At 37.0% G+C, this 25,716-nt stretch overlaps 1 protein-coding gene across 7 annotated transcripts in view; it reads left to right on the top strand.

Moving 5' to 3' along the window:
• The window catches only part of scn4ab (sodium channel, voltage-gated, type IV, alpha, b), a 51,051-nt gene that overhangs the window by 3,717 nt on the left and 21,618 nt on the right, over nucleotides 1–25,716 (top strand). For 3 of the 7 annotated variants that reach the window (XM_073813878.1, XM_073813877.1, XM_073813881.1), the window contains exons 2-5: nucleotides 20,202–20,526; nucleotides 20,743–20,862; nucleotides 22,790–22,878; nucleotides 22,996–23,124. In XM_073813878.1, the coding sequence (XP_073669979.1) occupies nucleotides 20,202–20,526; nucleotides 20,743–20,862; nucleotides 22,790–22,878; nucleotides 22,996–23,124 (663 nt within the window). Of the gene's footprint in view, nucleotides 1–859; nucleotides 995–13,300; nucleotides 13,319–18,379; nucleotides 18,534–20,201; nucleotides 20,527–20,742; nucleotides 20,863–22,789; nucleotides 22,879–22,995; nucleotides 23,125–25,716 lie in introns of those variants that run through there. The other 4 variants (XM_073813879.1, XM_073813883.1, XM_073813880.1 and 1 more) reach the window with 3 other exon arrangements.

Below are 25,716 nucleotides of genomic sequence, written 5' to 3'. Positions count from 1 at the left end.
TTCCCTCAGAATCTTGATGTTAAAATTATTAATAGTTCATTATTAATTTACATAAAACGGCGATATCACATTAATGTAACCGGTTTTTCACAGTGAACGTGCGTAAAAAGTCTATCCGAACATTAGTGAGTTAAACTCCACTTGGGGACATGAAATAACACGTTGATGATGATGATGGTGGTGGTGGTGATGATGATGATAATAATATTAATGTCTAGTAATAAAAATATTTATCTTTAAAATGGATCATAGCCAATTTAATATTCAGCGTGCGCAGGGTGCGAGCTCGCAACTGGCCGTGCGCATCGCTCTCCACCATCATCACAAGCTTCTCGCAACGGTCCTTCATGTATGTATTTGTATTTTTAAGGGTTTATAAACAGCAAAGATTAGTTAAAATGATAACTAATGCTCTAAAGTCGCAAAAATACAGATTTTTTTTATTTTTTTCAAATTCTTTAGATTTACCTCAGTTTACCATACTTATCTGCTTTAAAAACTTTCAAACTCATCGGTTGTTTAAAACTTATTAGACTCCATTCAGCATTATTTACATTTATGCATTTGGCACACATTTTTATCAAAAGCGACTTGAAGTGCACCCAAGCTACACATTTATATCAGTATGAGTGATTCTGGTACTCGAACCCCCAACCTTTACGCTAACTCGGTGCTCTGATTGAGCTAGGAACACGGTTAGGATATGGTGAAGTCCATAAACATTACTATCCAGTTGGAAATGTATCATGAATTACATCCACAGCCCGAATTTTATCTCAGAGGACGCGTGAGAGTTGGCAGAAGTTGGCCGTGTCACAAGTTTAAGTTAAAGTTATGATCCTACCTGAGACGTTTCTCAGGTTTCAGACAAGACGCCCGTGCGTAAGAGACAGCTGCCCGGAGCCTGGACCTTCTCCCAGACGAGACTGAACCAACGCTAACCTCGGATCTGACATTAAAGGGAAACATTTTTTTTTTTTTACTGCTGAACAAGGTAAAAATGTTCGTCTTTACGTGTAACTGCTTTAACTGGGTTGGTGCTGCGCGTGCTGCTAAGTTTACTGGTCTTGGCACTTGTCTTTGAACTTCACATGTCTAGTTGTCTTCGTGCCTTTAGTTGACACTCGATAAACAGGATTGAAAAATATTCTGTTGGTCTAAAAAGTATGGCTACAAAATGTCACGACATTGCTACTTTATTGCTTATTCATATTTCTAATACCTGTGGGAAGGTTTATGAGTAGTTTGTCTTTTGTCACCATACAGTATAAGTTTTGGCTTGTAATAATGTTACTGAAGCAAAGTTTTTCAAAGTTCACTTGCTGAGCTTGTTTGTGGTAAACTTAGTGCAGTAAATTCTTCAAATACGCATGTACGATTATAATATGTTGTATGTAAAATGAATTTAGGCTATATGCTAATCATTTTAGCAGGTGCACTGTTTATTTCCTATAGTGACACTTAATGTCATACAATACTAAAGCTCAGTCTTTTGAACACTGCACACCTGAATACGCTTTGTATTGCTTGCTGTTTGGATGGTGTTTCTCAAATCTTAAAGATGCTGATTACAGATGTTTTTCTTTGTTTGACATTTTCAAAAATCAGAAAAAGCTTTTTTAATTGTAAAGTATACACACAAAACAATGTATTTTGGTATGTATTGTACAAAAGAGTAGCTACACTTAGAATTAAAGGTACAAAAGCTGTCATTATGGTCTCTGTATGCACCATTTAGGTACAGATATGTATCTGTGAGGTACTAATATGCCCTCTTTAGTTTCAAATGGGTCCTTTTCAAAAGGATATCACTCCAGTGCCAGCTCTTGTACCTTTTTCTTACAGTGTAGTATACAAATTAACATAATGCACAGTATTTTTGTCAGTGGTGGCTTATATGAGAAAGAGCTGTTTTTTAATGGTTTTTAAGTTTCTGCTTGGGTTCCTTTATTTCCTTGTTTTTTTAGACATTGGATGTGTATAGACGATTTGTAGGTGCATCTAGATACTGTAATCTTCACAAGCAAAGTTGAAACACAGGCATTTGTCAGATACTCATACAGACAGCATGCTACAAAACATGCGCTGGTGGGCATGAGCTGTGTGTCGGGAGGTGACTCATTGGATTTAGATCTACAGTAGTGTTGTTGAGTGAAGGCGTGTGGCACTGATGATATACAGAGGTTTGTCGTCAGTCTCAAAGGCAAATATTCATGTCTATTTGTTGCCGTGGAAGATAACAGGTCCTTGAAATCCTTGAACGTTTGTGCATATGTAGGAAATAATTCAAGGCCCTGGGAAGTTGTTGAAAATATACATACATAGAGACAGGTCATTAAAAGTGCTTGAATCTATTTTATGCAAGAAGTTTTCTGGAAAAAAATCCCTATTATTCCCTGTGTAGTGTAGGATAATATCATAAAAAATCTAGACGTTTTAAGCACACGTGCTACAGTAAACTTTTCGCTTTAAATGGTTATATCTTCTGCGAATGTTGATTCATACCAAAATGCTTTTTTGAATAGTTGTGTTTGACACATGAAAACGTCTCAGGTTACGTATGTAACGGTAGTTTCCTGAGAAGGGAACGAGACGCTGCGTCACCCTTGCCATACTTCCTGCATCCCTGTAACGCCGTCTTTGGCAATATTTCAGATAGCTATATACTTCCTGGCTCGCGTCACCCTGTCTTTGTCGTTAAGCCTCACCATTGGTTAAATTTGATATACACATTCAGACGCACTTACCTTTGGAGGCGTCCCCAAACCGTCACCACAGTGACGCAGCGCGAGTTCCCTTGAAAGGGAACTGTAACAATGTATCTTAAAAGGTAACACGAATCACACAATGTAACCTTGCTCTCACTTGAAATGTGTCCTCACATTTAGTCCTTGAATTTGAGAGTATTGGATCTGGAAAGTCCTTTTTAGGAAACACAGAGACACTGCTCTCTCTCTCTCTCTCAGACTCTCCTCTTAGATTTGCAGATTCACATTTCGAAATGCACAGTTTGGCTAATGTTATTTCATCTTGCTACAGAAACTCCATCTATAACTGAGTTGGGGGAGTTCCCTTTGATCTGGCCATTAGTGCCGGCATTCTGTCTCCACTTCCATCTCTCAGTCGAGATACTCACCTCAAGAGACATCCGGCTCTCTGGACTCTGTTTACAGACATGGCCAACTCACATGGTCTAATATATATATATTTATGTGCAAGCGCAAACGTCTGTATGCGTCTTTTGAGTATCAATAGAAACAGATCAATGTGAACTATGTAAAGTTGTATGCATTATTATTACTGCAGTATTGTTTTAACTGATGTGTTGAGAGGGATAAGGACCGACTTGTAAAACTTTGTCAGGGGGTTGTCAATTTGAGCAGTGGCTTTGGCATCAGCTTGAAATCTTGCTAACCCTGCTATATAAACATCTGCTAAATCAATCACCTGCTTGCTGGCATGTAAGTTAGTCCTGTCTTTCATTAACGGATGGCTTCATCTACTGCACTGTGAACTAAGACGATCAAATGCATGATATTGAAGCCCACGCCCTCCATCATCCACTCCTTTGCCAGGTCTCACCTAAGCTTGCAGTATCCTGCCAAATCTGTACTATATGTAAGAAAGCAAGACGCCCGGGGGGCTGGGTCACCCCCTCCGACCCACAGGCTTTCATAAGACAGGCAGATCAGGTTGGTCTCGGTCTCGTATTAATACTGGTCAGCAGACCAATCTCCATTTAAGTGCAGACCCTGGCTCGTAGACGAGGCGCCTGCGCTGCTCACGAACTGTCAGCCTCGCTTGGACCTCTTCTGAGGATTTTGTGATCGTGCCTGATCTCATAATCCTCAAAGGCACCAGGGGTGTGTGATCGGTTAGATTTGCTTCTTATATCCTGCACATCTCAACAGTATTTCAGTTAAAAATTACATTCTGTCATTATATATTTACTAACTTTCAAAACCGGATCTGTTTTTGGCCTTTATTTGGTCATTGGATGTGTAAGCGACCAGCTATGCTGTTTTTCGACAGGATCAAGCTTGGATGCGCTTGAGGCTGTTTAACAACAGCATCATTGTTTAAAGAGATTTTCCCCCGCTCCCTTCTGGTGGTATAGCCAGCTCGTGACATTTACAAGATGTCCAGGCTTTTAGTTCCTCTTAATCTTGGTTTAAATCTTAAGTATGTAAGGGACACTGGGTCATACAGTACATTTCGGCACTGAGAGTAAGGGGTGATGAAGTTTCTCACCACTAGATTTAATTTTTTTGCCCATCTATCTCATACCCTGCACTGCGCACACACCATCACATCTTCCATTGCCCTTCAGCGCTGGAAATCTATACCATGATTACTTAATAAAGGTGCATTACTGGTATACATTTCTTACTTGGAAACTTGAGATCTTCATATTATGGGTCATATTATGCCATTTTGCCAGCGCTGACATTGTAGGCACATTTATCTAGGTTTATCTGGCTCTTCAGCTAAATGTTTTTATAATGGTATACAGCGCGGTCCAAAAGTCTGACGTCATGGCAGTCCGAGGTGATTAATTTGGACACTGTAAAAAGTAAAAGTTGGATCAACTTCAAAATTAACTTTAATTGGTACAAGTAGTAACTTATATGTTTAAAGTGCACCCATTTCATTGCTAAAAAAACAACGTTATTTTGTGTATTTGGTATAATACAATGTGTCGTGTGCTTTATGGTATGGACGTCAGCCAGAAATGTGACGCTCCTTACCATGTTTGAAAGATTCGCTCACAATGAAATGCTAACAGGAGCTAATTTATAGGCTGTGAGTCCGAAGCGGGAGGAATTATGATAACGTTGGTCTTTTCTACATCACCAATCCCAGGAAGTAAACTGTTTCCTACAATCCGTGTGTTTGTTGTAGTCCAAGAAAAGAGATTTACGTTTGAAATGATAACTCGTGTCATCATTTACTTTGGGTTTTGTACCTTAACATGTACTAATACACACTTACACACCAAAGGAAATGTAAAATTGTGAATTGGACCATATGAGCTCTTTAAAGGTGACATTTATTGAACGGGGTATTTATCCTTGTTCTGTGATGTGACATGTAGACAAATTTTTTTTGTTTGGGTCTGTAATGCTTTAGAAGCTTCCTAAAAACCTCTCTCAGATAGCTCTATTAGGGTGGGGGATTTTAAACAAGTGGTTTTGCACCTATTTGGCTCCCCCTTCTGGCTTAACTTGCAATCTCATTACTGATTGGCTGACTTTGCTGCCACTCAAAAAATGTAGCCAGTTATTTTAAAGTGGAGAGGCAGGGAGATGCCTGTGATGTCATAAGCATCAGTTTTTCAGATTGGGCCGTTTTCTGGCTGACATTTTTAAAAGAGGAATTTCTATGAGACTGAGATGTTTAGCATGTCTAGCACTTTTTGTATGTTCGTGAATGTGGGTAGACTACCATTATTCAACAAAGACAAGGTAAAAATGTTTTTTCATTCTCTGTCCCCTTTAAGCTTAAAAACTTTTTTGGTGAAAATTTAAGTAAAAAAAACTAAACATTTTTGTTTAGTTTACTAAACAATTGAAATCTTTTTTAATCCCTTAAAATTCCAGTGTACCGTGAGAGGACAAAAACATCCTCAAATACAACAACTCAAAAACAAATGCTAAAAATGTCACATTGGAAAGCTGAAATTCTTGTGATTCGAATGATGTAAACCATTTTAAGATACAATCAACACAGCAGGTACCATTTGTGTCCTTTTTAGGCATTTTTTAGCATTGTTCAGGACTACTTAAAGTCGCCATGAAACAGAAGTTGCGATTTGTCTTTTTTCCCATGGTGACGTATATCCGAGTGAAACCGGCTTCTGAACTGAAATAAGGCAAGACTGGACTTGAATTTGTCCATCGAAAACTGATTGGATTATTTGAAGTTGGGTCGTGTTGCTAATTGCTGATAGGTGTGTTCGACTTCATGCGGCGCTGCGCAGACCGATCGGCGGCTGACTTGAAGCAGTGCATTCCGGTTAGTAAGTTTGTCCGACTTCAGCTGGCGCTGCATGCACGTGACTGTGTCATATGGTTTTTAAGTACCGCGAGAGCGTTTCGAGAGTAGCCGGCTAGCTCAGCCGGTGCAGCTTCTCCAGAGCGGCTGCCCGGAGTTGTAATGACGTAACAGCTTGACGTGATTGGTCGCCTCACTGATGACAACGATCACGTGCGTTTCAAGTTTAATCCAACCTTTAGTTCCACTAATAAACATTATAAATTCATGTTTTAAAACAGGAAAAAACACTTTAATATGCTTAAATATGTTATATTCTGTCGTGTAATAAAATAAAAAGGAAAATAACAAACTCTATTGGTATTTTAATAATATAGGCTTGTTTCCCGATATTTTCGGGTATACAGTATAAGCAGCAATTAAAATATTCGATATAAAATGTTTCTGGTTGCAACTTTTTATTAAAAGGTTTGTTTTTATCAAATTCAGCATCTAATTCACTTCATTCGCGATTAATAACAAGGAAACACGGCGCACACGTCACTACGGCAAGCAGCAGGTGTCCGGCTTCACAGCTCCGTCTTCAGTTCCTCCCTCGACTGCAAGCGGCAAACCTCGCCGATCGGTCTGCGCAGCGCCGGATGATCTCGAACACACCTAATAGCTGTGATCTTTTCCCTGACCCCGCCCACCTGCCATACCATATGACCAGAAGTAAAGAGAGATCGTTTCCAGGAGGGGAGGAGATTTGCATTTTGATTAAAGATTATAAGGGCAAATCCATATACAAAAAATAATGAAGCTCAGAAAAAAGTCATTTGTAAAAAATACCACAATATTCCAAAACAAATACAGTTTTTCATTTTATTTTAATGGCAACTTTAATTAAAGATTTACATAAATAATTACAAGATTTAAAATGTAAGCAAGTATTAGAATATTTTTATTATTGGGTTCATGTCTCTTTTTGCTTTAATGACAACTTGATCTTCTTTGCTGTGGACACAAGAAAATTTGACCAAAGAACTTTGTGAACTTGTTCAATCTCACATTTTCATTTATTTGATTAGTGCCCATAGACCGTGAAGAAAATACATTTTTACCTTCATTTACACAAAAATGAGCGTACTCTCATCTTTAACCATTATTGACTGATTCATTCCCTGAGGTCATGAATCGGTATATCGGGCCCTGGTAAGGACCATACTGTAGCTTACTTCACATTGGGACAGTGTTCACTTATTTACCTGTCACATGACTGCTTAAGCGCGCTGAGATAATTCATAGCTATTATTTGTCAACAAGTGGCAGTTTAAGTGTAAAGAAAAACACTTTCATTATTCTCTCACATATCTGTGCATAAATTTAGAGCAATATTACATTTAAACATTAAGTAGATTGTGGGACCTTCATGTCTAGCAATGTGTGTTTATTTTAAAACTTTATATTCGGTTGGAGAGCTTCAGAAAATGTCACATGATTTTCGGTAATGAAACATAGGGAACATCGATGCTCACTGGTTTTTGCATTGCATTATGGGAATTTTTAGGAAATGAACATTCCAGTGTACTGGAAGGATTTTGCGATTAAGACAGCCTTTAAAATTGCCAACTCCCTTGTCAGTACCCTGACTGAACAAGTGAGCTGATTGAGACGCAGCCTATGATTTGGTGCTTTATCATTTTCATCATTGCAAGACAAAATACTGCGTCTGACGTAGACAGAAGCAGCATGGATGTAAAGTGATCTGTGCTCGGCACTGCACCGTGGCTTTCACCTTGGCTGCATAAGTAAGGTTTTGGTTCTCCTGCTTGTTTGGCCTTTAGCACTGAAACTGGAGTCAACCAGAATGATAAGCCATTGAGTTGTTTAAATGTTTAACCCTGATAACATTTCAAGTAGAAACGATGAAGCTACAACACGGATTGTTGAATTGATTTAAGAAGAATTGTGAATTCTGTGATTCTCAAATAGAGCAGCTGAGAGATCACTGCATTAGCTGCGCAAGAGGTTGTGGGTTTGATTCCCAGGGTAGCTATACTCATACTGACATATACTGATAAAAAATGTATGGCTTGAATGTGCTGTAACTCGCTTTGGATAAAAGCATTCGTGTAAATGTAGATTAGCAGAAAGAGTAGAGCAGTGGTTATTACTAATGTCAAAGGTCAGGAGTGGAGAGATTGCCATGTCTAATCCATTACTGGAGTCCTTTTTCTGTGCATAGATACTTGTTTGAAATATATCTCGAAAAGGTTTCATTTACCTTCTTGCAATGTGTAAGAAAGAATTTGAGGTCATAAGCTGTAGCTCAATGGGGGATTTAACTTCAGCATGTTATTCCCATCACACATGGTGAGGACGAGTAGAGATTGTCTAGCGTCAGGGTGTTGAAGTGTGCTGGAAAAGTGAGATAAGGCAAAACGGAAGAGGAAAAAACACAATTGCTCCGTTTCAAATCTTAGCGAGCTCCCTATAGATATTGTAGGACATCAGATATAGTAGAAGTATGTCCAAAATGCAATCATGCTGCCACCTAAGATGTCTGTTAGATATCTTGTTTTGAATTCTATGAATGTATGAATCTCTATGAATCTTTCATAGAGAACGCAATCCCAGAATGCACTGTGACATACTCACTAAAAATAAATTGTACAGAAGAAATCAAGGCTAAAGTCTCACATTGATTTCAATCTTTGACATGACCTCAGTCAATAATAAAGATATCAAGGTTGTTAACTTTGTAGTGTCTTCCTATTCACTCATGTGTTTCTATGACCGCTAGGATGCCGTCTCTATAAGCCGTGTGGGCAGCGAGGAAACCTGACTAATGTGTGCATGTGCAGAAAACAAGATTGATAGTGCTAGAGAAGGAGAAGATAAAGAGAGAGACCGTAGTGAAAGCAGTTTGTCCTTTAAGGTACTTTAAAACCTCACTACACTGCCTGTGTGGCGTCCTTTTATCAAAGCTATAAGTGCTTTTATGACAGGCTGCCGATGAATGAACAGTACCGTATTTCATATCTGTGAGTCCGGTCAGGCTGTGCGACCCGTCGGCGACGGGACGATGGCCTGGTAGTGCCCACTCATAGCTGTCACAAAGTGTTCTGTCATAAACACGGAGGTACAACTGTCCTTTGTTGTGACCCGAACGAGCAGAAGCATTAATTATTGCTGCCTTGTATGTCTTTTGTATGTGATCCTGTAATTTTTTTGTGGTTTACTGTAGGGCTGTATAACAACTAATCGCAACTAATCGTTTGCACAATACAAGTTTTTGTTTACATCATTTAAGTGTATGTATTGTGTATACTATATAAATATATAAATACACACACGTGAGAGTATATATTTAAGAAAAAATTCCATGTGTATATACATTTTTATATTTATTTATAATTATAAATATTAATATTTAATTAATATATACACACACATGTAAATATAATTTTAAGAAAAAAAGTGTGTATACATATATGCATAATTATTATACACATTACACACTCATATTTGAAGTAAACAAAAAAACTTTTAATCTGCAAACGATTAGTTGCGATTAGTTGTTAGGCAGCCCTTTCTGTGAAAATTGAAACTTTAATATCGACTGAGTACGATCAAGTCAAAGATTGAAATCAATGAATGAAATTAAACTTTAATGCTCCTAATCTCATCATCATTAGATTCTTGGTTTCACAGACACTTTTGGTGACTCCTTGGCTATTCACTTGCTACTGTATGACTGGAGATGCTGGTATGTGGCACCTTCTACTGTTTGTTGGACCAAACGCCAAAAATTGTCCCCAGCTGGAAAATCAATTTCAAGCTTCGAACTATTTTTGAACTGTTGGTTGTTTGGTCCTCGCATGTGTTTTAGTTGGTTAGGTGTGAGGGTCAATTTTAAACTGTACAGCATTTCTCTTACAATAAATAACCTCTGCTGAAGCATTGCTCATCTGTTTTGGAAATGTCTAAGAAAGAGATAATGTATAGGAAGCAGGTTGTTATTGCAGACATAAGCCTGAACAGTGTGATCAGCACCCGACGGGAGGATCTTGCACTGCAAAAAAAAGACTTTCTTACTTAGTATTTTTTCTTGTTTTCAGTGAAAATATTTAAAAATACTTTAATCAAGATGTATTTTCTTGATAAGCATATTGACCTAGGAAAATAAATCTAGTTTTTAGACCAAAATATAAGCTTTATGTAAATTAGTATTTAAAACAAGCAAAAAAATCTGCCAATGGAATATAATTTTTTTTTATAAGTTTACTTTTTCATAAACACTTAATTCAAGAAAATTTTCTTATTCCATTGGCAGATTTTTTTGCTTGTTTTTAAGACTTTTTTCCTAGGTCATTTTGCTCATCAAGAAAATTCATCTTAATTTAAGATTTTTTTGACATTTTTACTGAAAACAAAACAAAAATACTAAGTAAGAAAGTATCACACTGAAGGACTTATTTCGCGAAGACAACCTGCTGACTGTACATTATCCTGCTTATTTCATGGCTATTTACATCATACGTAAGATAAGGAGCATTAAATATTGATTTGAAATATTTTATTTGCTGTTTTTAACAAACACAGACCTTCTCCGAGTAGAACCTGTTTACTTTCAGTTTTAAGAGAAATCAAGACTTTCAACTGTCACGAACACAATACACTCTTATGGGATCTACACATCTTTGTGCGTTAAGCTTTTAACACATTATGTGTCATTTTAACACTTTGTGCCCTATTTTAACGATCTGAAACGCAAGTGCGAAGCGCAACGTCCAAGTGAGTTTGTGGGCGGATCTTGGGCGCTGTTGCTATTTTCCCGGCGTGAGAAATATCTCTTGTGCCGGGCGCAAATCAATAAGGGGTTGGTCGGAAGTAGGTTCATTATTCATAGGTGTGGTTTGGGCGTAACGTCAAATAAACCAATCAGAACGCTATTCAACATTCCCTTTAAACGCAAGGGCGCAAGTTCCATGGCGGGTTGCTATTATTATGACGGATTTACCAGGCGTACGCCAGGAGCGGTTTACAGCCGAGGAGACCGACGTTCTTGTAAGAGCAGTCAAAGACACAGAAGTTGTTTTGTATGGGGATAGGAGAAACCCGCCCAAATCAGCGTCGGTTAAACAGGCGTGAGAGGAAATAGCCACAATTGTCTCATCAGCTGGCATCCCCATCGTTGCGCCAAGCGCTACAATGATGTCAGGAGACGGGGGAATCCCAAGCTTGCCAGCATAAATCGGGCACGCCGTGTAACGGGAGGTGGATCTGCCTCAGGACCTGACGCCAGCAGAGGTCATCGCTGCGTCCACCCTCACCGCTGAAAGGGTTTGGGGGCTTTGAAATCGGACCCAAGAAACGCAAGCAAGGTCCAACCCCAAAGTACTCTTTCAAATCAAGTTCATATACATTAAGGTTTCTTATAAAAAAAAAAAACATTTTAATTATTATTTTCATAAAATAAATGTAATACAGCCACACAACAAACTTATGAAAATATTTTAATCGTTATTTGCATGAGAATTTTTTAACGCAGCCACACTATAAATAAAAACTATCACCACAATGCTCACCACTATGATTCCCCTTATCTCATGTGTTAATATTTTTTATTGTAACAATTTATGATTTGCAAAAATAACTGTTGCATCTGTGTAGATTAGATTCAAAGTGTATGCGCGTTATGGTCAAGCGTGTGCCCTTAAAATAGCATAATGAACAACGCGCCACTGACTTTAAATTTTTTTTTCTGTTCAGTGGCGCAATTGTTTTTTGAAACTGCGAAATAGCATCAGGGATGGTTTGCGCTGGAACACGCCTCTTTTTTTGCACTGAACCGCCCAGGGAGCGCAAGTTCATTCCCTAGTTTGTTGACATGCGTTTGTGGAGGGAAAAACCCGCTGTGCGCCGGTGCAAAATACAAATGATACATGCGTCACTGACAAAGTCAATTGCGCTGGGTGCAAGATAGGGCCCATTGTGTCATTTTGTGTTGATTTTGTGTTGAAATATGACACAAATTGTGTTGTTTTAATAATAACACAGAGATGGATGGATTCTGGGACACGCATTTAATGTGTTGTCCCAGAATCAACACTAATGTGTTGTTTTTAACACATTTGTTCTAAGAGGGTTTAATCATTTGTAAATATAATATGTTATTAAAATACATATTTATATTACATTTTTGTGTAATATTAAACTGTGCAGCCATGTGTTATTAGTTATTCAGGTGGTTGTTATCTTGGAATAACATACCTTGGAATGTCGCGACTGGCCAATCAGAATTAAGCATTTTAATTTGCCGTGTAATAAATGTAGATACGTAGGTCGGATATAACCCAGTACAAAGACATAATACACTACTCTGTGAAATCTTTTTACTCCATTTACTTTGTGTATATAACCTGATAGAAATTTGCCTGAATTTTATCCACTGATACTGTAGACCCTACTTTTTGCAGTGTTAAATTAGAAAAAAATGTGATTTATCCAATATTTTATTATATCTTGTGCTAATGTTTATCACCCAAAAATGAAAATTCAGTTATAATTTACTGTCCAGCATGTTAATTTAAACCTGTATGAGTTTCTTTATTCTGTTGAACACAAAGGAAGATTTTTTGAGGAATGATGGTATAAGCACACGTTTGACGGTACTAACTCCATGGAAAAGCAAATACTATGCAAATCAATGGGTACCATCAACTGTGTACTTACACAATCATTCCTCAAAATATCTTCTTTTGTATTCCACAGAATAAAGAAACTCAATCAGTTTTTAAACAGCATGAGGGTGATGACAGAATTTTCATTGTGAACTGTATTGATTTTATGATTGTTTTATTACTTACAAATTTTATTTTGTACATCTACTTCTGCATCCTGTGTTTCTGCACTAGAGCTTTGCGGTTATAGGTTCAAACGCAGGGAACACGCATAATAATAAAATGTAGGCCTACTGTTAGTCACTTTGGATAAAAGCCTTTGCAGTTCATAAATGTAAATCACTGATCGACCTCCATCCAGGTGATCATTTTCTATACTCCGCACAGAGCAAAATGTCTATGCACTTACAGCGTTAGGTAAAACTCGGTGTGATAAAACGAATAAGGCTGCTACTTATTCAAAACTGATTTGTAGTTGTCACCGACCCAGTCTAGACCGTATGCCCCTGACTGCTGACATTGTCATTACAGTGAGAAGTCCACAACCTGTGTAAAATCACAGTGACCCTGCTTGAGTGATCTCCTGATCCGAGGGGTGAAAACACTTGCTGAACATGTTGCCATCTGGAACATCACTTCTCTCTGTTTATTGTCAGGTTAGATGTCTGATATTTTCTGAGTTTAATGAGCTGTGTCTGTGTCAGGGAGACGCTGGTTCTCAGGTCTCACCACAGGGACCCTGGGTTTGCTGTGTCTGGTACATGGCGACTTGTCAGGTGAAGAACCTGCTGACATGGAGCTCTGATGACCTGGTTCGGCTGTCACCAAGTCTGACACAATCCATTATAACCTTTGATGGCTCTAAGCCATTTACCAATGCATTTAAATGATCAGGAATGTGTGATGCGTTTGTAGACACTGCATTTGAAGATTGGTATTGGTCTCATTTTTCAATAAAAATATTAGGGATAGTTTATTTCCGGTGTCATTTACCCATTCATGTTGTTACAAACCTGTATACCAGGGGTCTCCAACCTTTTATGAGCAAGGGCTACCACAATGGATAAAACAATCTGGAGGGCTACTTGTTGAAATAGTCTACTACTTTGTTTTTAATTGTTGATTTGATTTTCCTTGTTGATATGTTTTAGTATTGTTTAAAATGTTAACATACGTAAACCAAGCCAAGCTAATATAAAAAATATGTAATAAATAAATACATTTGAGACTAATGGGACTATTAATCTGGCGGGCACCTCAGAGACTGTGTGCGGGCTACCTGGTGCACGCGGGCACCACGTTGGAGACCCCTGCTGTATTTTTTAGTTCTGCTGAACACAAAGGAAGATATTTTGAGGAATGTTTGTAACCAAACCATTTTAACCACTATTGACTTCCATAGTAGTATTTTTTTCTACTATGGAAGTCAATGGTGCTTCTGTTCGCTGCTTCATTACAAATATCTTCCTTTGTGTTCATCAGAACTAAGAAATTTATACAGGTTTGTAACAACACGAGGGTGAGTAAATGATGACAGAATTTTCATTTTGGGGTGAACAATCCCTTTAAGAGGCAAAATGACAAAAACTGTTTGTCAAAGAAATGTAATAAAATTTAGTGTGGTTTATGTAAAAAATGCATTTAGTGTAAATATAAACTTTTAAATCTTTTTTTCACATTTCCAAAGCCATCCCATGGCAATTTGTAAGTTTTTACGACGTGGCTAATTCGTGTTAATCTGTATGCCCACATTTGTACATTTTTGTACGATTTGTCCTGACCCCTGACGTTGGGGATAGGGAGAGAGGTTAGGAGTGGGGTTTTATTATTATTTTTTTCCCATGATAATCATAAATTTTTGCACGATTAACTTCGAATGATTTAAAAAATATACAGCAAAGTTTTTTTTCTCTAGTTAAAGTTAGTGTGATCATGAGGAGAGCATACTGGTGCACTGAAGCTTAATAGTGGTGAGAAAATTGTCATCTGTCTCTGGCATCTGAGATGAAAGATAACCTGACAGAAATATGTTTGGAGGAGGGAGAAGTTCTTGTGGCAGAACAACACAAGTAAACCAGACTCGCTGCTTACATTAATGCATTTGGCAGATGCTTGTATCCAAATGGACTTACGGTGCATTCGAGCTATAATTTTATCAGTATGTGTGTTCCCTGTGGATCGAAACCATGACCTTTTGCACTACTAATGCAATGCTCTACCAATTGAGCTACAGAAAACACTACACTGTAAAAAAGTTTTTGTTATAACAAATTAGGTTAAATAATTTACAAGTTATGTCAACTAAATAGTAATCAAAAACTTTAAATAATAGTCCAGAAAAACGCACTTTTTTTGTGATTGTTGCGGGCAAAAATCCTTGATCTTGTGCCATGTTTTCTTAAAAAATGCGATGGAATATGCGGGGTTTTTATGCAATTTTATGCAACAAAATTGAGGGAACTTGCAAAAACTGTTTGCAGCTTTTGCAGCTTTTCAGTAATCTTTACGTCACATAATCACGTCACTTTATAACGTTCCCCTGGGAACAGGGGACATGGCTGCGCTTGTGTGAAGTAAAAGCAAAAATTTTCAACTTTCAGCTAAGATATATGTGATCAGCTAAGATATATGCGATTTTTGCTACGAAAATGCTGGGATTATGAAAGCATGCACGCCTCGCATATTTTGTGCACGGAAATCTGCAATTTATGCTGCGAAAGTGCGGCGTATGAAACAAATGCATCCCCGCATAAATATGCAGACTTTGTTTGTTATGGGTTGAATCATGTGATTCGCATAATCGGGTGATTCTCACGAAATCCAGATTTAGAAGGTGTCCAGCCTCAGAATTTTTAAAAATCCCTTGAAACCAATTTTTTTTGCACATAAAAGATTAAGGTCTGAACTTACTATAAGAGGATAAAAAAAATATTTATTATAGAATTATTTACATTTTTAAGATAATCAGTATAAAAAAATTATCATTACCGCAACATGATATTACATTAAATATATGCATTTACAAACTCATGTTTCGTTAATGAGAACTAAAAAGTTGTCTAGGTTCTATGACAAACAAAATTTCAAGAACTGCTTACCTGGTAGCCACCTTGAGTGTCACAGTCAATTATGTCCCTTCCCACAATTTTTTTTGAAAATGTTAGTTCCTTGAGGGCTTAAACAATGATTGAAAATCGTTTCGGAGGATGAGAAAATTGGTTTTGGACACATTTATTTTCCTTATTATTGTCTCTACATTTACCAATGATCACCAAATACCACATGTTTCTTTACTGTAAATGTTTATAGTATAACATGCACTGAAGCTTTTTTTATTTTTTTTATTTTTTTAATTATAAATATTTCCATGTCAAAGATCCCAAATCCAGTCATGGACACATTGCGGTAATGAAAATTTCCCCTTAAATGTGGCAAAAAACAACAAAATTGGTTTGTATGATCTTATTTGAAATCATGTGCAGAATAGTACATGAAGAGATGTTTGTAACTGTATGCTTCTTATTTTGATACCCTTACCTTGCATTTCCTTTTTTTTATCAAAATGTTTCATGACACCTCATAAGTCTAATTTCGCGAGAATCACCCAATCGCGTTTTTCTGGAGTGACTGAAATAAACTTGCATAACCAATAGACCAATTTCGTGTTTGCAGAGATGACGTTTTTTGTGGGCGGAGCCAAACTGGTTACAGAAAGTGACTGCTCCGCATTAGGGTTTTGAAGTGTTTTAGCATTAAACCGTGATTTTTATGGATCCGGTGTTCTGTCGAAGTCTGATTCCCCTATGTTTCCCTTTAGTGCAATGTTTCTTATAGCGTTTTAATCACGTTACGTTTATTTTTTAGATAGATAAAAAAGTTTAAATGGCTTGGCTACTGGTATGCATGTATGTAATGTATATGTATTGTTCTTTTTTGCTAAATCAATTATTTTTACAGTCTGAATCGCTAAAGTACGTATAAAAGCAATACTATCATGTATTATAATAGCGTTTATTAAATATTTCATAATTTTCCTGTTTTCTATTATTTCTTCCTTATATTTATCTTACGTGTTTGTTCTAAAACTATTATAAAAGTATTATGTTTAAACATACATTAAAAAGGCCTGTTTATATATTAATAACACTTTACATAATGTGTGTGTGTCTGCTATATTTATATATTTATTAAGTATGTAAACATAATAATTTTAGAACAAACAGGAAGAAGACATAAGCTAAGATATAAGGAAATAAAAAGAAATAATAGAAAACGAAAAAATTGTGATATTATTGCTTTTTCAGTATAAAAAAACATTTCTTCTGAATAAATTATAATTGTAACGTGATAAAAACGCTATAAGAAACACATGGAGGGAACAGACTTCGACAGAACACCGGACATCTTCTCTACTTATTTTCTATTCTAATTATTAAAAGATTTCCAGATGATTTCCTCGCTCCATTCTGTCCGTTTAAGGGCTTATTGTAATCATAAACACCTACGCTTATCTTCAAATGATGTCTTCGACGATGGTATTTTATAAAAATGAAAGCCATCTTCTTTGGCATTCTTATTCTGACACTTAACAGCACAACAGGACATTTTCTAGTGAGTTATCTTGCTCTTTTCACTCGTGTCTAATTCATTTCCACTGTTTTTCTGCAACCGCATTGCGCGCGCAGCTTGAGGTGACGTAACTGTGACGTCTACTCTAAATTGGTCTATTTGGTTACTTGCACACAGCACTGCAGCATTTTTTTTACAGTGTATGCAGTACATAGCTTTACAGCTCCCTCAGACCTAGTATAAAAGGGGAAATGTAATGTAATGTGTAGTAATAAATGCGTGCAGAAACAGACTGATCGAGTGTGATGTGGTAGGCGGGGTTGGAATGTATCAGGAGGCGGGGCTTCTTTATCAGCACAATATAAGTGTGCAAACACATGGCAAGAATGACTAGAGTCACCAGTAACCTGATGCTGTGCGATGATGGCCCACAGCAGCTGTTGAGGTACCGCAGCTTCGGTCTCTTACAACTATACCAGATTACAGACAGTCACTCCGATTCACAACTTATTCATTCAATTCACTTGCACCTGTTTACTAGGGAGTGTCAGCTATATAAGCCACACACAAGCTTTCCAAACAGAACAGGCCCTTAACTAATATGGTTTTAGTGACTAATTAGGTTTTAGCGCATTCCTGTCAAAACAGGTGAGTTTGTGTTATGTAATAGCCGAATGACCCGAGCTCACCTTTGGCTCACAACCAACACTTTAAAGATCGGCATAAACACGGGTCTCAACACCCAGCACTGAGACCAGAAGGCAGATTCCAAAGACTTACATGACTTCTGTGTAGATTTTATTGCTTTAAGGGTTAACATGCTTCTCCCTGAAAGACTTTTTAAATGCTGTCATTACAAACCACTTTTACACGTTTCTTGATCTGTCACATAAAGTGTAATAGATCTATTTTTTGCATATCATAAAACATATAGATGTTGGGCACATGTAAAACTAAATAAAAGTAAATCTTATTAAATTACACTAAATTAAATTACTTCTTGACAGCTCATTAAACTCTTCTCCATTCACTTGACACAATGAAATGCTTGTGTCCAAAACATGTTTTTGAGGGGGTGGTGGCTTATTTTGTTCCAGCTGGATTGATAAAGGCAACGTTTGCCCCAAAGATTTGCAGTCAGTCTGAACATTGTTTTTCAATTGCTTGAGAAGGTTTAAATGTACACAGAAACCGGCTAATCGTCATGGCTAAAAAAAAGATAAACCTGCTGGAGATTTGGCGTCGAAATCGTTCTGCTCACCCAAACGCAGCGAAGAATCTAAAATTATGGCCGCATCAACTGTAAGTCTAAAAATTCATACAGCCAAGTCACGAGTTGGGTGCATAGATATAACTTGATAATGACAAAAGTTTTGTGCTTTTATGACATTTGGAGTCTGATGTGTTTAAAGGTATGCACATTAATGGCATGCATATTTAAAGGAGAAAATGCTTCATGTATGTGATGTGAATTTATTTCAGTGCAGACTAAATACAATTTTTATTTACATTCTGTTGTCACAAATAGCTTAAAACAATGTGCTGTTGTATTTTGGCAAAAATAACAAATGGTATTTGATTTTCCTCTCGTCTTTTTAACCTCAAGCTTTGTTAAGCATAAACAATGATGGACAAAGAACTTCTGAAGGTCTGATGCGGGATGTTATAAAATATTATAAAAATTTTCATCACGTTTTGTGTCACTTAAAAGTGTCACTTTTATAAATCTTAAACCTGTCTTGTCGGATGCAAAATTCGGCTTCGTGAGGTCCATGCAGGGGCTTCATGCCCCCCAATTTTTTTTTACGGGGTACAGTGTGCACGGACATTAAAAAGTCCTAATATGGAAATGTAAGCAGAAGCTACATTTATAATGGCACTTATGTTTATTTACACAGACTGTTTAATGCAGCTTAATTGTGCTATTTAATATATTTTCACATGTTATAAAAATGTAAACATCTGTTATGATGAATGTGTCTTATCTATGCTGCACACTAAATATCTTTGTGTACATCGTATCTGCATGCTGTTGTTTATGATAAACTCTGTGAACTGAGTGATAAACAAACCCATTTTGCACTGATAACTCATTTAAGCGTCACATTCTTGCGCTCAACAGTCATGTCTTTTGTGATTGGTTATAATGATCAAAATCGCAAAAAAATGAATGTAAACAGTAATGCTGTAATGCTTTTTGTTTATTCATTGTCCAAAATGAAGCATGTTAATTAATTGCAATAATCTCTCTATTAAAGTGAAGAACTGATCATACAGTTGTTTCCTATAAAACCAAGTAACAGATGTAAAGATGTCTCATTGATTTTAAGGCTGCATGGGAAATCAACTCGGCTCATATATCCAAAGGCGCACATACCCCTTCAGTTTGAATGGGCATGATGCCTCTGGGTCCATGTATTAAGTCCCTGTAAAGTCAATCTAGAAATGTTTTCCTAAATAAAAGTGTATTGCTGAAACACGCCACAAAGACTGTAAACTATGTAGTACTGAATTGCAGAGTTAGATCATTAAATTCGCTCGACAGTTGACACGCCCCACCACTTGAGAGTGGAGAATCCTGCCTGTTTTTCCAAGATTTTGATTATTTATTTTATTTATTTTAATCATTCAAATGTGTCACAAACACATGTTATATCTGACTTTACAGGGACTTTAATTACTTAAAGTGACCGTTCAACCAGAAATTAAAATGACTTTTTTATTACTCAAAATTGCATGATTGGTTATCTATGAAAGACTATGTGAAACACATTATGTTAAATAATAATGTTGATGCTGCTCTTTATTAATACAATGAAGGTTAAAAGGTACTGTCAGTCAAAAACATTATGAGTAACCTTTTGTGTTTTATGCATGAATGACACACAGATTATCGTGAGAAGTGGCTAGTAGACTTTATAAATACTAGATAAATAATAGACTTTTTCCCTTATTTCTCTATCGCTGCAGGTCACAATTGAGAGACCCGGAGGTGGTGGCATCCCTGGCCCAGCAGAATGCCAAGATGGCGAGTTTACTCCCTCACACAGGCAAAGATGTGTTCCAGCGCTTCACGCTGGAGTCGCTCGCCGAGATCGAGCGACGGATGGCAGAGGAAGCAGCCGAAAAGGCGCGGATGAAGGCCGAGAATATCGAGGTGGATGAGGATGACCTCCCCAAACCCAGCAGTGATTTGGAGGCAGGAAAGGTCCTTCCGTTCATCTATGGAGACCCTCCACCAGAACTCCTCAATGTCCCGCTGGAAGAGTTGGATCCATTTTACAAAGCACAAAAAGTTAGTGACATAAGCAAAACATTCTTCGAAATCCTGATGTCCAAAATACATTGTGATCAAACTTTGATGTTCTAAATTTTGTAATTATATTATAAGATATACAGTGCATACCTTAAAAATTTAACCTGTGACCCATGTATCCACTACCGTAACTGTTATGCCAGTTACAGGAACAGAATAATTGTTATTTACAAATGGTGTCTTTCTGATTTACAGACTTTCATTGTGATAACCAAAGGAAATACCATATACCGATTCAATGCTGAACCTGCCTGCTACATTCTGAGTCCCTTCAGCCTCACTCGACGAATAGCCATCAGAATACTCATACATTCATATCCTTTGGAAAACCATGAAGAAAGCTGTTAACAATGTTATATAATATAATGAACCCGGTTCTCCATCTCTCTTTTCCATCTACTTTATGTGGTGTAAGTGCTGCAGATATGCAGACAGATTTTATTTCTACAGTTAGAGTAGGTTGATTTATTTAATCGTAAGACTAACAGTTTTATTTCAATGGTTCATAATACATTTAAAAATTAAGGGGCTAGATTGATTCTTCACTGCAATGCCATCAAAGAAGCACTTTTCTTACCTTTTTATAGTCTGTAAAAAAGGTTTAAAGTTGCCCGCCGGCATTTTTTCACAAAATGCCTTTTCAGTTTTTGCTTCAGTTGGTGCTATAAGTAATTCTGCTATTACAAGTAAATGTGCCACAAGAACACACACACAATCACCAAAATGTTTAAACAGTAAATAACTCTTATTTTAATGTCAGCATTGAAAGAAACCTGCATACATCACCTTTAAAAACAGGATGTGTCTCTCATATCAAGCGGTCATACGCACTGCCTTCGATTCACTCCCAGAAAGATTACCTCACATACGAAACTCTGAAATATCAATAAAAAACCTTAAACACATGTTGTACCACATTCTTCTGATAATTAGTTTAATAAACATAAATATACATGATTTTTAACACTTTAATAAATCATTATCCTAAGTCATTGTTAAACAGAGTCCTCTAAATATATCATTTAAAACAGTATGAAGCTTACCTGTTACAAAGGGAATGAAGCTTACAGTATAAAGTTTACCTGTATAAAAGAAATAAGGACAATAAAAACACACAAAACTTTAGTTTTTAAAATGTTTTTAACAGTAAATTATGATTATTTTACTCGCTTACCTGTTTGTGTTGTTAGTCTGCAGGTGGTTCAGCAGGACTGATGATTCAGGGCTTTAACAGGTAAAAATAATCCGGAGACAGCTTGAAAATAACTGACTAAAATTAAAATCAAGAAAGGCGGGAACTGAAGAACCTTTTTGTCAAGACAAAGAACCATTTCAGCAAAAAGGGGGTTCTTCAGTAAGCTATGGTTCTATATAGAACCTTTACCATCGTTTCAGAACCTTTGAAGAATCATTTTTCTTAATAGTGTATGTAAAATCGATTTTGCCTAGCTTTCGGTGAAATACGGCTCTGTGTAGTAAATGCCGCTCCATCTGAAAGCAGGTGATAGCGGTTTACTACTAATCACCGAACCAGCTTTACTGATGAGACACGCATGAGAATCGCAGACGATTTTTTGCCCAGCTCTAATTTGTGGCAATCATGACGCCCAATTTGCATCATTCGCATCGCCCCTTGCGAATTCGCATCTGTTCGCATCTTTGCATTGACTTTGTATGTAATCTACTCCCGCAAATCGTTGAATTTACATTTGGTGTGTACGCAAAAGTAGAAGGATCTTACGAAAGAAATGCAATATAATATACATAACTATATTATCAGTGGTGTTTAAACATAACTGTTATATTTTTATTACCTTAGAACGAGCTGTTTAATCTACGTAAACCGCGGGTTTCCTTACATGGAAGTCGCCGGCATATTTCTACAGTAGCCCTAAATGGACAAACTGCTCTACAGAGCGCGTTTCATTACCTACGTTGTCTCAGTCCTGTGGCAGCTACTGTAGCTTTTCTTTGCATTTCGAAATTAAGGTTGGTTGCAATTCACAATCTCACTGCTAGATGCCGCTAAAAAAAATCCACAAACCTGTAACACCTTTAAATTTAAGTGTAAACATGCTGTATCACATTTGGCTTAATCTGACATATTAAGCAGTTTCGCTTTGAAATTTTACTTCAGAAAGTCTCAGATTCGATTATTTAGCTTTTAGCTTTAGCTCCTTTTGTTTTATTTACTGTGTAACTACACATTATTCCTAAAATTATTCCTTTACTCCAGAGCAAACTGTTTAGCATGTTCATCATGATAACCATCTTGTCAAACTGTGTGTTCATGACAATGAGTGATCCTCCAGCCTGGAGCAAAACAGTAGAGTAAGAATCTCACCATATCTCCAAAATATCCCAAAATTTCACAAATACATGGTTTGATTAAAGTAAATTTGCTTTCTTTATTGTTGTTATTTGTGTGTTGTTGTTTTTTTGCCATAGGTATGTCTTCACTGGCATTTACACATTTGAGGCTATGGTAAAAGTGCTATCCAGGGGCTTTTGCATTGGTAGTTTCACATTCCTTCGAGATCCTTGGAATTGGCTGGATTTCATGGTCATCAGTATGGCGTAAGTATGGCCCCTGAATTATAGCAAAATTACTTGAAGTTCATTTAAAAATTATAGCTCCCCAAAAAGGAAAATCATAATTTTTTCATTATTGCTGAATGTTGACACTGCTGTTTCCCATATACAGTTACAGTGGTTGGAGACTAAAGCTGTCTTTTCCTAAAATTTTGTGTTTCATAAAAGAAATTACATTAACATTGTGTAAGTCAACAGAATGAGCACAGATAGGAACTCAGGGGGACAAAGTCAAACTGGTTGGAATTTTTCAAATTTGAAAAATTGACATTTGAAAAGGAATAATATATTTTTTTAATTAATAGCATTTAAAAATTATGAGTTTTTTATTGCAACTATTATTTTATAATGCATCATGAAGTTTTATGTGCTGCCTTCAATTTTGTTTAATTAACTCAGATTTACAAGTCATTTTAACTTTATCTTGACCAGAGATGCGTTAAATCGAGTTAAAATAAGTCAACTTCTGAGTTGATTAAACAAACAAATTGAAGGCAGCAAAGATTTACAGTGCAGTCACAATAGCCATGTTTTGAAGAATTGCAAAAGAAACGAGTGATGGAAACACCAAATTTAGAATAAAAATCCCTTAATTCACAAAAATGTATACGCTCTTAAAACTTGATGGAAACGCACCGAATTCGCATTTGTTTGTTTTTCTTTTTTGCGACTTTTGAAAAGTTTCGCTTCACGTTTGGATGGAAACCCAGTTAATGGATGACTGATGTACTGGTTTCATTTAAGATTTTCCCTCCTTTTAAAAAAATCCATTAACCTAAATATCCAATTTTTCCACACATTTTTTTTCTTTAACCTGAGGACAAATTTATTGTTAAATTATTAAACAGTAAATTTGCCCCGGTTACATTCTTCCCTGGTTTGTGTGACTTAAATCCACAAGTAAACAAATTTTTTTTATTTGTTATTAACATTTTTAAAAAATGTTATTTTAAACCAACATGATGTCCTGGAAAGTTTGGGGTTGGGGTTAGATTTGGGGTTTGGGTTAGGATGTTATGTATAGGTTTCTACATATTTTCTTCCGCTTTTAAAACTAGGAAATAGGAAAAACAATGAGAAAACAATACATAAAATGAAGCAAAAATGAAATTCCTGCAATAGACACAAAAAATTATTAATAGAAAATTTGTGTGAGTGTCACGAAAAAGACATTTATGAGCAAGGCACAAAAAGCAGAATTTTGTGCCATGGACATGAATAAATTAATCAAATTTTGCATGACCATAACACGACTTTCCCATCTAAGAAGTCATCTAAAATTATCCCCCCAAACTGCCTTTTCCAGCCCTGGGTTAGTCAATAACAAAATTATATTCATTTTTGGGTTTACTGTCCCTTTAAGAAACTAGATTTAAAATTCGTATTAATGTACACAACGGGCCCTATTTTAACGATCTGAAACGCAAGTGCGAAGCGCAAGTGAGTTTGTGGGCGGATCTTGGGCGCTGTTGCTATTTTCCCGGCGTGAGAAATAACTCTTGCGCCGGGCGCAAATCAATAAGGGGTTGGTCTGAAGTAGGTTCATTATTCATAGGTGTGGTTTGGGCGTAACCTCAAATAAACCAATCAGAACGCTAGCCAACATTCCCTTTAAACGCAAGGGCGCAAGTTCCATGGCGGGTTGCTATTATTATGACGGATTTACCAGGCGCACGCCAGGAGCGCTTCACAGCCGAGGAGACCGACGTCCTTGTACGGGGGAATCCCACGCTTGCCAGCATAAATCGGGCACGCCGTGTAACGGGAGGTGGATCTGCCTCAGGACTTGACGCCAGCAGAGGACATCGCTGCGTCCACCCTCACCGCTGAAAGGGTTTGGGGGCTTTGAAATCGGACCCAAGAAACGCAAGCAAGGTCCAACCCCAAAGTACTCTTACAAATCAAGTTCATATACATTAAGGTTTCTTATGAAAACATTTTAATTATTATTTACATAAAATAAACGTAATACAGCCACACAACAAAGTTATGAAAATATTTTAATCGTTATTTGCATGAGAATAAATAAAAACTATCACCACAATGCTCACCACTATGATTCCCCTTATCTCGTGTATTAATATTTTTAAGTGTAACAATTTATGATTTGCAAAAATAACTGTTGCATCTGTGTAGATTAGATAAGCAAAGTGTATGCGCGTTGTGCACGCTATACATTATGGTCAAGCATGCGCCCTTAAAATAGCATAATGAACAACGCGCAACGCGCCACTGACTTTAAACTTTTTTTTTCTGGTCAGTGGCGCAATTGTTTTTTGAAACTGCAAAATAGCATCAGGGATGGTTTGCGCTGGAACACGCCTCTTTTTTTGCGCTGAACCACCCAGGGAGCGCAAGTTCATTCCCTAGTTTGCCGACGTGCTTCTGTGACGGGAAAAACCCGCTGTGCGCCGGGGCAAAATACGAATGATACATGCGTCACGGACAAAGTCAATTGCGCTGGGTGCAAGATAGAGCCCAATCACTTCGTAGATTTACACTGTAAAAAAATGCAGCTGGTTGCCAGTAACTTACTGTAGAAGATAAAGTTGTAAAGTAAAAATGTTTCATGTTCAT

This window comes from Paramisgurnus dabryanus, chromosome 3 (assembly GCF_030506205.2).
Source record: "Paramisgurnus dabryanus chromosome 3, PD_genome_1.1, whole genome shotgun sequence".
Taxonomy (NCBI): domain Eukaryota; kingdom Metazoa; phylum Chordata; class Actinopteri; order Cypriniformes; family Cobitidae; genus Paramisgurnus; species Paramisgurnus dabryanus.
This window is presented reverse-complemented; position numbering and strand designations above follow the sequence as displayed.